General features: G+C 35.6%; 1 protein-coding gene across 4 annotated transcripts in view; it reads right to left on the reverse strand.

Annotated features, from left to right (window-relative positions):
- Positions 1-14,750, reverse strand: part of babo (TGF-beta receptor type-1 babo) — a 42,274-nt gene that overhangs the window by 17,393 nt on the left and 10,131 nt on the right. Inside the window, exons 3-5 of one of the 4 annotated variants that reach the window (XM_089645884.1) lie at positions 13,918-14,063; positions 2,026-2,265; positions 344-577 (exon numbers count right to left, since the gene is read on the reverse strand). In XM_089645884.1, the coding sequence (XP_089502010.1) occupies positions 344-577; positions 2,026-2,265; positions 13,918-14,063 (620 nt within the window). Of the gene's footprint in view, positions 1-343; positions 578-2,025; positions 2,266-13,917; positions 14,064-14,421; positions 14,574-14,750 lie in introns of all 4 variants that reach the window. The other 3 variants (XM_089645883.1, XM_089645882.1, XM_089645885.1) reach the window with 3 other exon arrangements.

Consider the following 14,750-nt stretch of genomic DNA (forward strand, 5'->3'; position numbering starts at 1 on the left):
ACGCCATATTATTATTCTAAGCAAGCCCTTTTGCCAGACAGTTAATTTAGGATGCTATTGATATTTAATATGTGTTTAAAACCCCATCGGTTTCAGAACAGTAGTGAAGAATTTTGATTTTCAGTTTATTTATTTGTTACTATTTAATCCCGTGGTAACATAGATTATAGAACAACTAGGTACAGATAAATCAGAATAACGAGATTCTCGCTTGTAGTGGTGTACTGTCTCGTAGAACTAGTGCGCGGTAAAGGGCACTGCAGGCAGGTGTTCCAAACTAGTTCCAACCAGTTTGATACTATGGGTGTGCACAAGTAAAATGATTTGCTGTCGGTAAAATTACCTTTGTTGTCAGCAGCAATGAATCCCAGGATGTTCTCATGCCGCAGCATGACGGTCTGGTAGATTTCAGCCTCCCGGAACCACGAGCATTCCTCTCGCGAGGAGAAGATCTTCACGGCGACGTTCTCGCCACGCCAGCGCCCACGCCATACCTCGCCAAAGCGCCCCTTGCCAATGATGTCCAGCAGCTGAATCTGCCGGGCAATGGATCTCTGCACCAGGAGGGGAAGGCCTGCTGCAACAGTACGTCTCTAGGATATACAGTGAAACCTTAATCCACCCATACTAGAGTGTTCGCAACATGATTGTGTGAGAGTTGTTACATTTTGGAATAAGTTCCAATTAACCCCTTGGGCATTTTTGTACAAACTGAAACAGACTCATAAAAGTCATTCTATCTCCTTTTGTATCACTGTGATTTAAGCAGTGTTAGAAAGTGGCAACACAATGCTTTATATTTGCATTTAAAGTTTTCCATAAACACTTCCAAGTAATAATATTCCAAAAAGTAGTCGACCACCATTGCTCACATGTTTGCGAAAGATTTGTCAAGGTTTTTGAATGTCTTATTAATTATTTTTATATGGAATGAAAAAAGTTATGTGCAATAACCTTTTTAATCATTAAGGGACAATATTTTTAACACAGCAAATCTATTAGATAATTAATGTCAACTGGGGATATTTCTAAATAAATCATGAATCTGGCAGATTATTTAAAGCAACTTGACAACAAAATCTCAGAATACATCAGGGATTAATTACACAATCATTCATGTATTCTATGTTATTTTTGCTAACTGCCATAAAACAGGCATGTGTCTAGAGTGATGGTTGTAACATTCTAAAAAAAACTTGTACTAAGTTGAATGAAATTACCGCAAAGAACGGGAGTATAGTTTGGTATATCTGAATAAATCACACTGCCTCAACAGGAGTAAATTGTGTATGTTTTATTTATTGCCTAAAATATACAGTTAAAAATATGAACTTAACTATTAGTTTGGAGATATAAAATTATATACATATTTTCAAAAAGTTTTTAACTGAATGTGTAGCCATTTCCTCCCCATATTTCAGATTCTCATGACAACTAGTAATGTGTTGTACTACTTTGTGGTGTCCATAATCTGCCCTGATAATGGACACTTTAAGTTTGTCCAAAACACGCTTTTAAAGGAGGAGAAAGAGCAGCACGGTGTAATAGTCGAAAAGTAAGATAACATTACAGGATATCATAATTTTGTGAGGAACTAATGAAGATCTAGTTTTTGTGTGTGAACTACTATCTAATGCGAGTGTTCTACAATAAATGGTGAAGCTAGACAAATGAAGGACTAGTGAATGTCAGTTAAGGTCTAGTAAATGAGTATAAAGCCAATGTGTGAACTTCTATGTTGAGTGTGTTCTACTATGATAAGATTCACTGGACACAGATGAAGTACACGAAGACCTTGTTAACCCATGCGTGAACTTCCATGTTGAGTGTGTTCTACTAGTGAAAGTATACAAAGACCTAGTTAATCCATGTTGAGTGTGTTCTACTATGATCGGATGGGCTAGAGAGACTAATGAAGTACTAGTCAATGTCGGTTAATGTTTATGAAGACCTAGTTAACGGATGTGTGAACTTGTATGTTGAGTGCATGTGATGGGAGCAGCTGGACAGAATTGCGGCAATTACCAGATCCGGAGCCCGAGGTAGTGAGCTCGATCATGTCGCGGATGGTGGCGGCGCCCATGATGGGGTGCTGCGGCTCGCACAGGCTGTCCTCGCCGGGCAGGAACGCCCCGCGCGCCCTCTTACCGTCGCGCCACATTTGCACTAGACACCAGGTGGCCACGCAAACACAGATCACGAGCACAGGGCCCGCTATCAGCCAGGCTATCTTCCAACTGCTGGCGCCCGATCCCCCACCCACACCTAACCCATGGTAAGCATAATTCAGTACGGACACGCTTTCATTAGTCATGCATAACACCTTTTTATAAAGAATTTTATTAATATGTTTGTAATGACTTTCCGCAAATGTGACATAAAAAAAATTGTTGTTAACCACTCAGAACATTAGAATGTCAAAAGACGTAAATATGATAATAGCGGTCAAGACATTAGAACGTCTTTTCACTTAACGCGTGAGATTTTACAAAAATCGATTTATTTCCATCACTAGTATACGGATTGCCATGATTTAAAAAACAGAGTATCGATAATGAATAACGCTACGCGTCTGTATTCAAGGATATCTATGGAACGTAGACGTGCATTATCTAAGCCGATTGAATCTGTCATCTTGTTCGTTCATAATTTATTGCGTTTCTAAATAATTTATGAAAAATATTTTAGTTTGGACGGTTAATATTTTGAGGTGACTAATAGTTTTTAATTATATTTCTTCAATATATAAAGTGTTATTTCTTTATGATACTCAGAAAAAAGTACATTTTTCCAGGCTTTGAAATAATGGTAAGCGTTTTTTACATATTTTTGACGTTTTCATAAAATGTATATTTAGAAACGCAAATATTTTATAACATCACAATACGATAGTGGATTTCATAATCTTTCCAAAACATTTTTTAGAATGAGGCTACGTTTCCCAAAACGTGAGTTATGAAGCTTTTAGCAAAACTCGTATATAACACAAAAATTATCACTTTTTGACAGTTCTCAAAGGGACACAAAGTAAATAAAAGTCTTTGTCTGAGAGGTTAAAAGATTAAATAATTAACAGTAAAACAATTCATGCATAAAGAACGATTACTATTAAAATAATAATATTATTCCGTTAAACTACTCTCTTTTTTAAAATTTGTCTGTGGTGGATATTCTCCGCTCCAGCATAAAAAAATAGCATAAAATGGCTTTAGCTATGCTGAATAGCCACGTGCTTCCGTACTATTCTCTAATTCCCTCCTACCCCTCCCCATATTGATTAGTCCCACAACATTCCCTAAATGGTGATGCCATAGTTCGGTCGCCTGAGTATCTAAAAGAATATTAGTTAAATGGCGTTATTTTTGGTAAAAATATCACATTCACGGAATGAGTCACTAAATAACAATAATTAAAAAGGAATAATGTTTCCGTGGCATCAAAAATGAAAGCCCTTTTATTAGTTACTGATGTTATACAGTGCAAATTAAAAATTTCTAGGTGTTGTAGTGCATGACCTCGTTAAAAATATATTTTATAAAATTTAAAAATATCTAATAAAAAAATTATGTAGGTACACATGTTATGAAAATATGATAATGATAAAACATATTAAGATGGCATATTATTTAATAAGAAAAATGTATCTATTATTATGCAAGTATTACAACTCCAGTGTCATTTTATCAGAAATATTTCAAAAATAAGCAAAAATTCTGGAAAATATTATTTGGACAAACATTTAATACAAAACTTTCATGTAATAATAAATAAATATAAATAAATTCTTTATTCCAGGATGTGGGGAGGTTAGTGCAATCCCACACATCCCATAGAGGATATAAGCACAGATAGTATTTACATGACATGTAATTATGTAACACGGAAAATCTTAAGTAACTGCACTTTCAATGTTATGAAAACACTCTAAGCAAAACGTTACGCAACATTACAATACATTTTTAAAGAGTGCCTAGTGGCGGTTATAAAAAAGCATAAAAAGCGTAAAAGTAAATGAACATGCAGTTTAATAAAACAAAACAAGAAAAGAAATACAAATTATTAAAGTATGTTACTATTATATAAGTGTGTTACTAGGCATTCAATTTAAAAAGTATGTTACTATTAAATATAAGTGTGTTACTAGGCATTCAATTTAAAACGCAACACAATTTACCGATAAAGTTTGCAAGAAAGCGTAAAATTGACTTATTTTTAAATACTACCCAAAGTTCCTATTTTAACACACTGAGCGAAAGCTAAGTTAAAAAAATATTATGGTTTATTTTGTAGAACTCTGTTAAATTTGATCAATTACTAAAAGTTTTTATAATAAAAAATTCTTGCATAGCTTAATAATAACATTATTAAATTTGATTTATTTAAAATAACCCTTTTTTGTTGTTGTTGGTTTGCAAATTCCAAAAGACGCTAGTATGCAAGCATATACCGATAAACTTATAATTTAAACCGCAAAACAGTTCAACAAGTTAGCAAGCAGAGGTACCACATGAATGAAAATTGTTCTCAGTCGCATTGGTTACACCGAGATTGTGCGATTAAGCGACATTTTAACTTAGCATTTGCTCAGCTTGATTGACGATAGCAACCGTAAAAGATTTTCTTTTAAATTGGGTGTAAAAAAAAATAATGTTCAGAACAGAACTATTTCAGGAGTGGCTCTGATAACTTCAAAACAAGTATGATTTTATCTTAGAAGGTCTTTGGATTCAAGGAAATGGAAAAGTGATCTTGTAAGACAAGGATTCAAAATTTGGTCGATCTCAATAATTTTTGTGACAGTTCGAGCTATGAGACCAGTAACCCAGAGGTTATAGAGTTATTGATTGTCCTTCCATGGTAGGTACCAAGGTATGAGAGTCTTTGAGAGCACAATAGAGAATGTTGGCCTCCAGTACACACTTGTTCCTAATTATAAGAGTTTTTAGTCTAAATAAAATAAATAAAAAACTAATTAGAATCTTACATGCCCGTGCAATGTTAGTGTGGTAAAGTCGGCCTCAAGCCTGGTTTAAGATCGTTTTAACCAAACAAATACCATGGTAATAAGTCAAGTTTTTCTCTGTTCTGACCTTACCCACCCATTATATTTACACCACGTTTTTTAGTAAGGCTGACAGTATTTTGTTGTGAACGAGTTATTATTTCAAGAACCATTCACAACAACTGTAACTGTGCATTTTTTAAATCATTATTAATTCTATATTTCAAACATAAAACTTTGAAAAAAAACATTGAAAATTATTTTCAGATTTCAGAAGTTGATCCCTGTGAAAATTAAGGTAGCTCTAACCCTTTCAACGTGATTAAATGTACCGAAAATTACACTCGTATGCGGTACTCACTTTGAAAATCAAAACCTACCACTTTAAACAGCTATAAATCTCTTATTTCTTGACAGATTTATGATTTGCTTATCTTAAAAGCTTTACTAATGCTCTTGAAGTTTGTTGAAACACATAAATAAATATAAATAAATTCTTTATTCCAGGATGTGGGGAGGTTAGTGCAATCCCACACATCCCATAGAGGATATAAGCACAGATAGTATTTACATATAGTAAAATAAATAAAAAGAGATTAAAAATTAAAAATTAAATTAAAAATGAAATTAAAGCAGAGAAGCACGGGAATCCATTGGATCTACGATTGTGGGAGCAAGTATCTTTCTCCAATGGTCTTCAATGCTCGATCCCGAAGTCAGACGGGATTCTATGATAAGAATGTTTCTGGAATGGTTTATCTTTCCCCTCAGTCCTGCAATCCTGGTTCTTAACAGAGCTGTAAATCTTGGAACTCGCCCTTCTGTTAACATTGAGGAGGCACTGCAGTGCCTGGGGAGTCCGAACATCGGTAAGCGTTGGGTAAGTTTTTAGATTCTCACGGCCAAAAGCATTTTTGTTGTTTGTTTTTGGGGTGTTATGCCGTGTTGCGCTAACTCCTTCTTTAGCCGACGTTTCGGACAGCGTTGCAGTGTCCATCATCAGGGCAGATCCGGTAGATCCGAAGATGTGGATGAAAAGATGAAACATTGATGAAACAAAGCGTTGTTATATTGCGCCTGCGGCCTTTCCATTGTTCTTTTCTTGAAATTAGCCCAGAGCTCGCATGTGTACAGGGTGGTGCAAAAGGCTATGAAGAGCGTTCTTTTCACTCGTGGACTACAGCAGTGCTCCGCAACCGGTGTGCCGTGGCACACTGGTGTGCCGTGAGCCGGACCCAGGTGTGCCGCGGTCAAATTCAACGTATTTGACATTTTAAAATATTTGATTATGTATTTAATTCACAATGACAAAATATTTTTCGTAATATTGTCTATTTTTCATTGTCTTCAGATACTGTTAAAAGACGTTTTCACAATATATTAGAAACACCGATTAGAAAACTGTTATTGGCTGAAAAATTTGCACTTCAGATCAACGAAACAACCGATATTAAAAATAAAGCACAGTTGATAGCTATTGTACTTTTTGTTGACGAGGACTTTATTAAAGAACATTATTTATTTTGGAAGGAGGTTCCAGAGCGAACTACCGGTGAAGAATTTTTTCAAGTAACTGATGATCTCTTCAAAATATATAATAATAAATGGAGCAATTGCATTGCTGTTCGCACGGATGGCGCTGCGGCAATGACGGGTAGTAAAAAGGGTTTTGTCTCTTGTGTAAAACAAAAAAATCCAACGTTACAATTTACACACTGCTGCATACATCGAGAAGCATTGATGGTCAAAAATTTACCGGAGGAACGTTTGAACACGATGAATGAATGCATTAAAATCGTAAAAATAATTAAATCAAGAGCCCTAAACTCGCGAATCTTTGGAATACTCTGTTGTCAAAGTTTTTCAACGCTTGTATTAATTAAAAATGAAAAGCGGTCATGCTTCCAAGAACTTCGGGTTGCGCTGTCAAAAATCGAGCCGAATATAGAACTTTTGTGTTCATTGAAACAAGCGCAGGCTAATTTAACAATTAATCGCTCATTAATTTATTATTATTTTGTAATAATTATGAAGATTGTGTAAAAATAAAAATGTTATATTTATATGTATGTATGTATACTTTTCAAATAAAAAACAAGAAATTATTGTAAAATTTGTGTATCAATTTAATATCTATATATTTTAGCTTTTGGTGTGCCGCGGAATTCTAGGAGGAAATTTGGTGTGTCGTAGGTGAGAAAAGGTTGCGGAGCACTGGACTACAGAGCCGAAATCTTCTATTGAGCATGTTACATTTTATACTCAGTACACGCCTCTGCCTGTCAATATCTTCATCATCCGTTAACTTGTTGTTGATGACATGTCCTAGATATTTTATGGTTTCTACTGTTTTCAGAATCTCACCATTCAAAAAGACAGGGGAAATGTTTCGTGCTTTCGAACAGTGCTGTTTTTTTCGCATTATAGATCATGTTGGTTTCGTGAGCAAATTCTTCACAGATTTTCAGGAGAATTCTTAATCCCCGTATTGACGGTGCCATCAGAACCATGTCATCTGCGTAGCCCATATTGTTAACACATAGACCTCCGATGTGGCAGCCCACTCCAGCGTTGTTTAATCTGTGGGTTAATTCGTCCATGTATAAGTTAAACAGTACTGGGGACATACATCCTCCCTGTCTGACCCCGCTTTTCAAGAAATAGGGTTCTGAGAATCCATCTTTCCACTTTACAAGGTTTTCCTGTTGACGGTGCCATGATTCGACAATTTTTACCACTTTCCATGGTATCCCTCTTTCCTTTAGTTTTTTCCATAATAAGGGGTGGGAAACTCTGTCGAATGCCTTACTAAGGTCCAGAAAGCATGCATAAGTTGTTGTTTTCTTCTTCCTTTAGTATTCTAACATTCTTTTTACGCAAAATATAGCTGAGTCAGTAGAGCACTCTCTCTTGAAACCCATCTGATTATCTTTCGTTGTCATATGGTATCCGACTTGATCTAAGAGAACTCGTTCAAATATTCTAGCGATGGCCGTGGCGATGGATATAGGTCTGAAGTTTTCCTGTAAAGTTATATCTGCCAGTTTGGATTTTATTATCGGTATGATAATTGTCTTTGTCATGTCTTTGGGTAGGTAGGCACTCTTTAAGATGTCGGTGAACAGTGTTGCCAGAAGTTCCACAATAGCTGCCCCTGCATGTTTGACGTGTTCGGTGCTTAAACCATCATGCCCTGCAGACGTTCCAGATTTCATGTTACTAATGGCCGATTTTATCATGTTAGTTGTGACGGTGGGATCGATATCATCATAAGCAGTTAAATGTGATTCACTTGAGTCGATAGTCAGCGTGGTAGTTGCGAAATGTTCTTTAAAAATGTTTGCAATTACTTCTGGATTCGTCTCTCCGTGTATGTTGCACGAGATTTTACAACGCATGTTTAACAGTTTATTTGACTTATTCCAAAATTTTTTGAAGTCACGATTATCTAGATCCCCTGCTATTTTGTCCATCTGGAGTTGAGTCGAGTTATTTTGGCATTGTTTAAGTGCTGTTTTAAAGGCAGCACGTTTTGCCCTTCTATCCTCTGCGACAGGACCCTCGCCTGGTCTCCCATTAGTTATCCAAGTGAGCATCGCTTGTCTGGATTCGTCGTATTTATCCGCTACAAATTCATTCCACCCACATACTTGCTTATGTTTTTGGATAGTACGCATAGTAAACACAGAAATGGCACTGCTACGCAGAGCATTTACTATACTGCCGTAGAGGTATTTTATTTTGGCGTGTATAGGGTTGCCACCATCCTCAGCAAATTTTTTATTTGGCTTGATTTTGACGAGATAGGTTTGCGAGTAAGTTATATTTTCCGATATCAAGTATATTATTCGGATTCCATAGTGCTGGATCCCTCAACTCAGATGTAAACACTTCCGTTGTTGCTATTCCATCTGTTATAATAAACAATAAACCGCAGGATACAGATATAATATTATAAACAGTGACCCATCACAAGAAATCAACAAGAACTGTCGCCATACGCATGCACACTGCTATATTGTTTATAGTAGTTCCGATATCATCAAAACACAATTATTTTTATTATTATATCTACTAACAAAGAAAGTTTTGATAAAAAGTTAACACAAGGAGAAATATTTATAAATTTTGTTTTTCATGGTAGTTTTTAAAACATGGCCACACACACAACGTCACATCGCACTCTGGGCATTTATACTGGGACATTTTCCTTTTTTTAGAAATGGCGCACACTCGGCAGGCTGTGTAAAGCTTTTGAGTATTATTTCCCTTTATTGGGTGGGGCATATGTTTTGCTAATGCCTTAGCAGTTAGTCTCAGAGGTAAATCGTGTGAAGAGCGAGAATGAGGCTCAGATTGGGAAGTTTTATGATATTTTTGCAACAATTGTCGTATTACGGCTAATCTGCTAAACTAACATTTTTATTTGTAAGTGATTTAAAAGCTATATGAGAGTTCAATAAATAAAGATGGATAATATGGAAGGCCACTTTTTTATACCACTTGATTGTTTTTCGCAGGTAATTAATACTACTTAACATCAAGTCCACTTTCTCAACAGAACCCATACACTTATTAGTCTAGAACGCACTTGGGTTTCATAATTGGTTGACGAGTTTTCCAATCAACTTTTCCCATGTCCATGAAGTCGTCATGTAAGGTTGTTAGCATGTGAACTTCTCCTTTATCGCACCATTTTAAAGCCAACAGAGGTCCACGATGTTGTGCTTTCATTTCACCCTTTTTAAGTTTATTAAATTTTGCCATGCCTTTTCGTGTCTTCCGCACCGTACCAGATGCATTGGTTTTGTTCGTATGGAGAAAATCATATAGTTGAGGGCTACTGTACCAATTATCAATAAAAATATTATGTCCTTTATTTAAATAATCTTGAAGTAGTGTCGTTACTACAGCCCCCGAAACTCCGAGACATTCAGAGTCAGTTATGTCAGTCCCTTCGCCACAATAAATAATGAAGTCTAATATAAAACCCGTCTTCACGTCACACAATACAAACATTTTAATTCCAAACCGGTGACGTTTGGATGGTATATATTGTTTGAAAATTAAACGCCCTTTGAAAACAATTATGCTCTCATCGATGCATAAATTTTCATAAGGTATCAAAGTTTTTTTGAACAACTTTTGGGTATGGTCAATTAGAATTTTAATTTTGTAAAGTCGGTCACCAGGAATTTGTGTGTCGGGGTTTGAGAAGCGTAACATTTGCAATATAATTTCGTAACGATCCCTAGACATGGTTTTTCCGAAAATTGTACTAGCGAGCAATGGGTCAGTGGACCAGTGTTCTTCGATAGTAAGATGTCGGTTTCTAGTCATTAACAGTCCAAAAAAAATGTACATTTCTTCGACAGATGTGTCGACCCATTTACGAAGTCTGGATTTTTGGGAAGGTTCTTGTTTTGATATGGTGGCTATGTAATATCGATTAGTTTCGATCACCATTTTTGTCACTATTTCTTTGTTCAAGAAGTATTCAAAAAAGTCAATTACGATGAATTACCAGAAAATAAAGTGGCTGGATCAAAACCTGACACAAAATCATCAAATTCATGAAATATTGGACTAAATGGACCAGAAGTCCAAAAAGAAAAGCAGTTTGCATTTACGGTATAGTCTAAGTTAGGTGTACGAGAGTCATGATCTTGGCTTGTCCCGGGGGCTTTTATTTCACAGTCACTAACTTCTTCAGTAATTGGTATATCTTGATCATCTTCACTTATTTCTAAATCAGAGTAAATGTCTAAAAATGTTTCATAAATTTCGTCTTCCGTAAGACTGCAGTTTGCCATTTTTAAAGGAGTTCAATTTTGATATATAAACGGTAAGCCTATAAATATAGACAGATATATTACAATTTAGGTTGTCCACAAAATTTACAAATAAAATCACAAAAGAAAGTCAGTAAAAAAGTCTTGAGTAAAATAACTATTTTTAAAACACGTCACGTCACTTAAGTTCACAAACAAACTAATGTACCACAGAAAAATAAATTACTTAAAATATTTTACATCGACGCATAAGTCCATCAAAGCAGATTGGATCACCTAAGAAATACTATGGATGACACAACGGTTCAGCGGCGCGACATTCAAATGACTGAATGAAGATTTAACGAATCATCGCCTTCACAATGTTTAATGTAAACAATTTATTATATTTTAACCAGCAAACTCCAGATGTCAGTAAGATAAAGGATTGAACTATTTTTTGGTTCAGTTATCTGCTAAATTCGTCACGTATTTACGTAGTATACAGCCGCTAAAGTCAAACGCATGATATGATGCGCGTAGCGCTGGGGGCACTAATTATTTTCGCATGAATTGATGCGCGTAGCGGCGAAAAAGTTGACCTTAAAACGGTTGGATACACTTGTTGCAAGGTAAGATTCCATGTCAATAGATAAAAAAAAATATGACAGTCAACTTCGTAATGAGGGTCAATTAAATGTCAGTCAGGTCAAGGAGTCTCAGGTCTTTTCTGAAGAGACTACCCATCACATATATTATTCAAAGTACTTGTTTAAGTTTTGTCTGTTTATAAACATTTATGGATCAAAAAATTATAAAAAGAAAAATCTGACTTTTTATAAAATTTTAAATTGTCTGACTAGTGGAGATAAAATAATGAAAGTGAGTTGCACTTTCAAATGTAGACATTCTTTATTTTGCCATCTGGGACCTAAGATTCGAAAGGTCTGGTAAATTCTTGTAAAATTCAAATGTAATTTGGCAACATCAGTTTTCTTTTAAATCAGTATAGACCACACTTCTAGGATTGCCTGTACATTTGTAATGTTCTTGGTTGTTGTGTTGCATGAACCTTACAAAATTATTTTTTGAGCAAAAAATTAAATAGGATTCCGCTGAATTCGTAAATTACTTTCGAACTAACCATCATAGCCAAATCGCAAGCAAAACGTTATAAGCAAGTAGATGTAAATAATACAAATGTTGTTAATAAACACAGTATAATATGAGTAGGTACTTACATTTCAGGTAGACAGGACATGAATCCAAAGGGATACTGTTTTTCATTACAAATATGGAAAATGGGATGCAGTTCTTTAGATGGGATAAGACTGTTTAAGTTAAAGCTATTAGTACTGTTCTCTCTCACTAATCTGCTAAAAACCGGGCAAATGCCCAATTAGTGAAAGCGGTGAATTATAGTACAATGTATAACATGTAAGGTACAACGTATTCTAAAAATTAATACAGTTTTTATTTTAAAATTTGTACTTGTACTGGCTTTAAGTGAAAGTATCACGTTTAATTTTGTAAACATTTTTAAACAAAAAACGTGGCAGAACGAAATGAACAGAATCACATACGACAGTTGCTAGAATACGTAGAGGACCAACCGAACTGTCATAAAACAACAATTATAAACTTTGGTGATTGGCAAAATGGTCAGCTCTAACAAGGTAGACGACCGTATAGTAACTGAGTGCGTAAGATTAAGATAGACCAACCTGTCGGTTTACAAAGCTCGGTGCTCAAGTCTAGGCACGCCAAGGATTACTGAATTTAACTTACGAATACTGGAAAATTATAGAGCTTCATTTGTGCTTTCAGTTAGTAAAAATAATGGCAGATTATAATAATAATTGTCAGATAATCGAGTGGAGGATTACTGAGAGAGAACTGTATAGAAACTAGGTAAGCACATGTTTCACATCCTGCAATGAAAACGAAATAGGAAATCGCAGCTCTCCTGTATTGCTACTGTAATCTTATTTGTGTTCCCAAATGAACAAAAAAAACATCAGTTTTCCACAAACTTAAAAAAGAAAAAAATCAATGGTGCTTTTAATTCTGCTGATGGATTTGCATCATGGTAGGGAGTGAAACATGTAAATAAGTATCAAAAAATATTGTCCCATTCACAAACATAATATAATAAAATGGTGTTAAATCTAATTTTCTGTTTATTTATAAACAAAAATATATATTTAGAAAATAAAAATAAAATAAATATTAAATATTTTTTAAATTTTAATTTACATAATTACACCAAGACCAATAAACTATTCACCTTCTTCATTCACTAATAACTTCCATACCATTTTCACTCAAAGATTGATAGGATAATTACTTGCGCTGTGAAAACAGGACTAAACTTGAGGCAAACACCCTCACAATATGTTGAAATACTTTCAGTAGGTAGATATCTCAATAAACATGCAAAACAAAACTGTATTCTCCAAGAATTAAGGTACAATCATTGAACGTTTGAAACGAACTGAAACGGAAGACTGTGAGCCTGATATTATTTTCCCAAAAATGCAACTTATAAAGTACCCAGGGATTTATTTCAAATGAAAGTGTAATTATGAATGGCCACATCATGCATCGCTATTACCCATGAGACTTAGAATTGAATCCAATTGCACGTATATCTGCAAACATCCAAATCTGAACAGTGAACTTGAATGCAGAGATGAATGACATATATGTAGAAATGAAACGCATACATTTGACAAATTATGGAAGGACAATTGGATTTTGGAAAAACGAGCAATTGAGGAAGAGCTTTGTAAAGACAATCGAGAGCTTAAATACTCAGAGGAAGAGAGGAATTTACAACACAATGAAGAAATCAGACGAGTTATACAAACATGTAAAATTCACCAAGTTATGAATCGATTGACATTATCACAGAGTACCGACTGCAAATTGAGAATCTCACACCTGCAGAGGATAGTCCACCATAAATTCCTGCTGCAGGATAACAGGGAGAAGCATCAGTGTAGTATTTGTGTTTATTCCTTTCCTGAATATGAATACTCGGGACAACAATATCCAGCTCTATGACAGGACAAGATGCAAATGATGACCAGACCAGTAACAGGACGTCACAACAAGCTCCCGGTGATGAGGCCAAAGTTGTACCTGGCTGAGGGGACAGTAGATTGGTACGATTGTTACAGAAGTCGTAATCCGTGCAGCAATCGGTCTCGCTCCGCGGCTCCTCCACGTGCTCTCGACACCACACGGGGTAGCCCACGGGGGGAAACACTGCTTCTTTGTCATAACATCTAGCGACATCCACCAACTTATTATCACTCTAATACAAACATGATTAATTCAACACATTTATACATATGGCCAGCAAATATAGATTTAATTCACAGCAAACTGACTGATTCATCTATTTTAAATAATGATTCAAGTATAAGTATATTATGTTAGAACTCTTCTACAAAATAGTAAAAACTGGAAGCACTATATGTACATATTAATATGCGTAGCAAAGGAAAGAAAGAGAGAGCTTGCAAATTAGAGCCTAAAACAATAGTAAAATGATGCATGCAACCATCAACCTGCTGAAAGAAAGTGTTTGGATTAGTGGGTTGGTGGTAGCCGGTAGCCGGTAGCCGGTAGCCAGACGGTTACCTGGAGTCTTGTTCGGGTTCAGTGGCAACTTTAAGTCTCGGTTGCACATGTGCTCCTTGCAACAGTGAATCACCACGGTATCATTGCGCGCCGTAGACGATAGGCATAGGATGGGGTTGTCTTGGGGAAACATCATTCTGCGGTCGAGACACCTGCATCGCATTGCACACAGGAGGGGTTTAGTGTGTTAACAGGGATGATAAAAACGCATTCAAAAACCTTCATTACTGTTATTGAGCAAATTAAACACTAGCAATATCAAAATCACAGATGATATTTCCTAATTCTTTCATATTATACTTTTAATAAACGGGGGTAGCCAATCGAGA

The sequence above is a fragment of the Hesperophylax consimilis genome, chromosome 23 (assembly GCF_061612785.1).
Source record: "Hesperophylax consimilis isolate HC1 chromosome 23, BYU_Hcon_1.0, whole genome shotgun sequence".
NCBI classification, from domain to species: domain Eukaryota; kingdom Metazoa; phylum Arthropoda; class Insecta; order Trichoptera; family Limnephilidae; genus Hesperophylax; species Hesperophylax consimilis.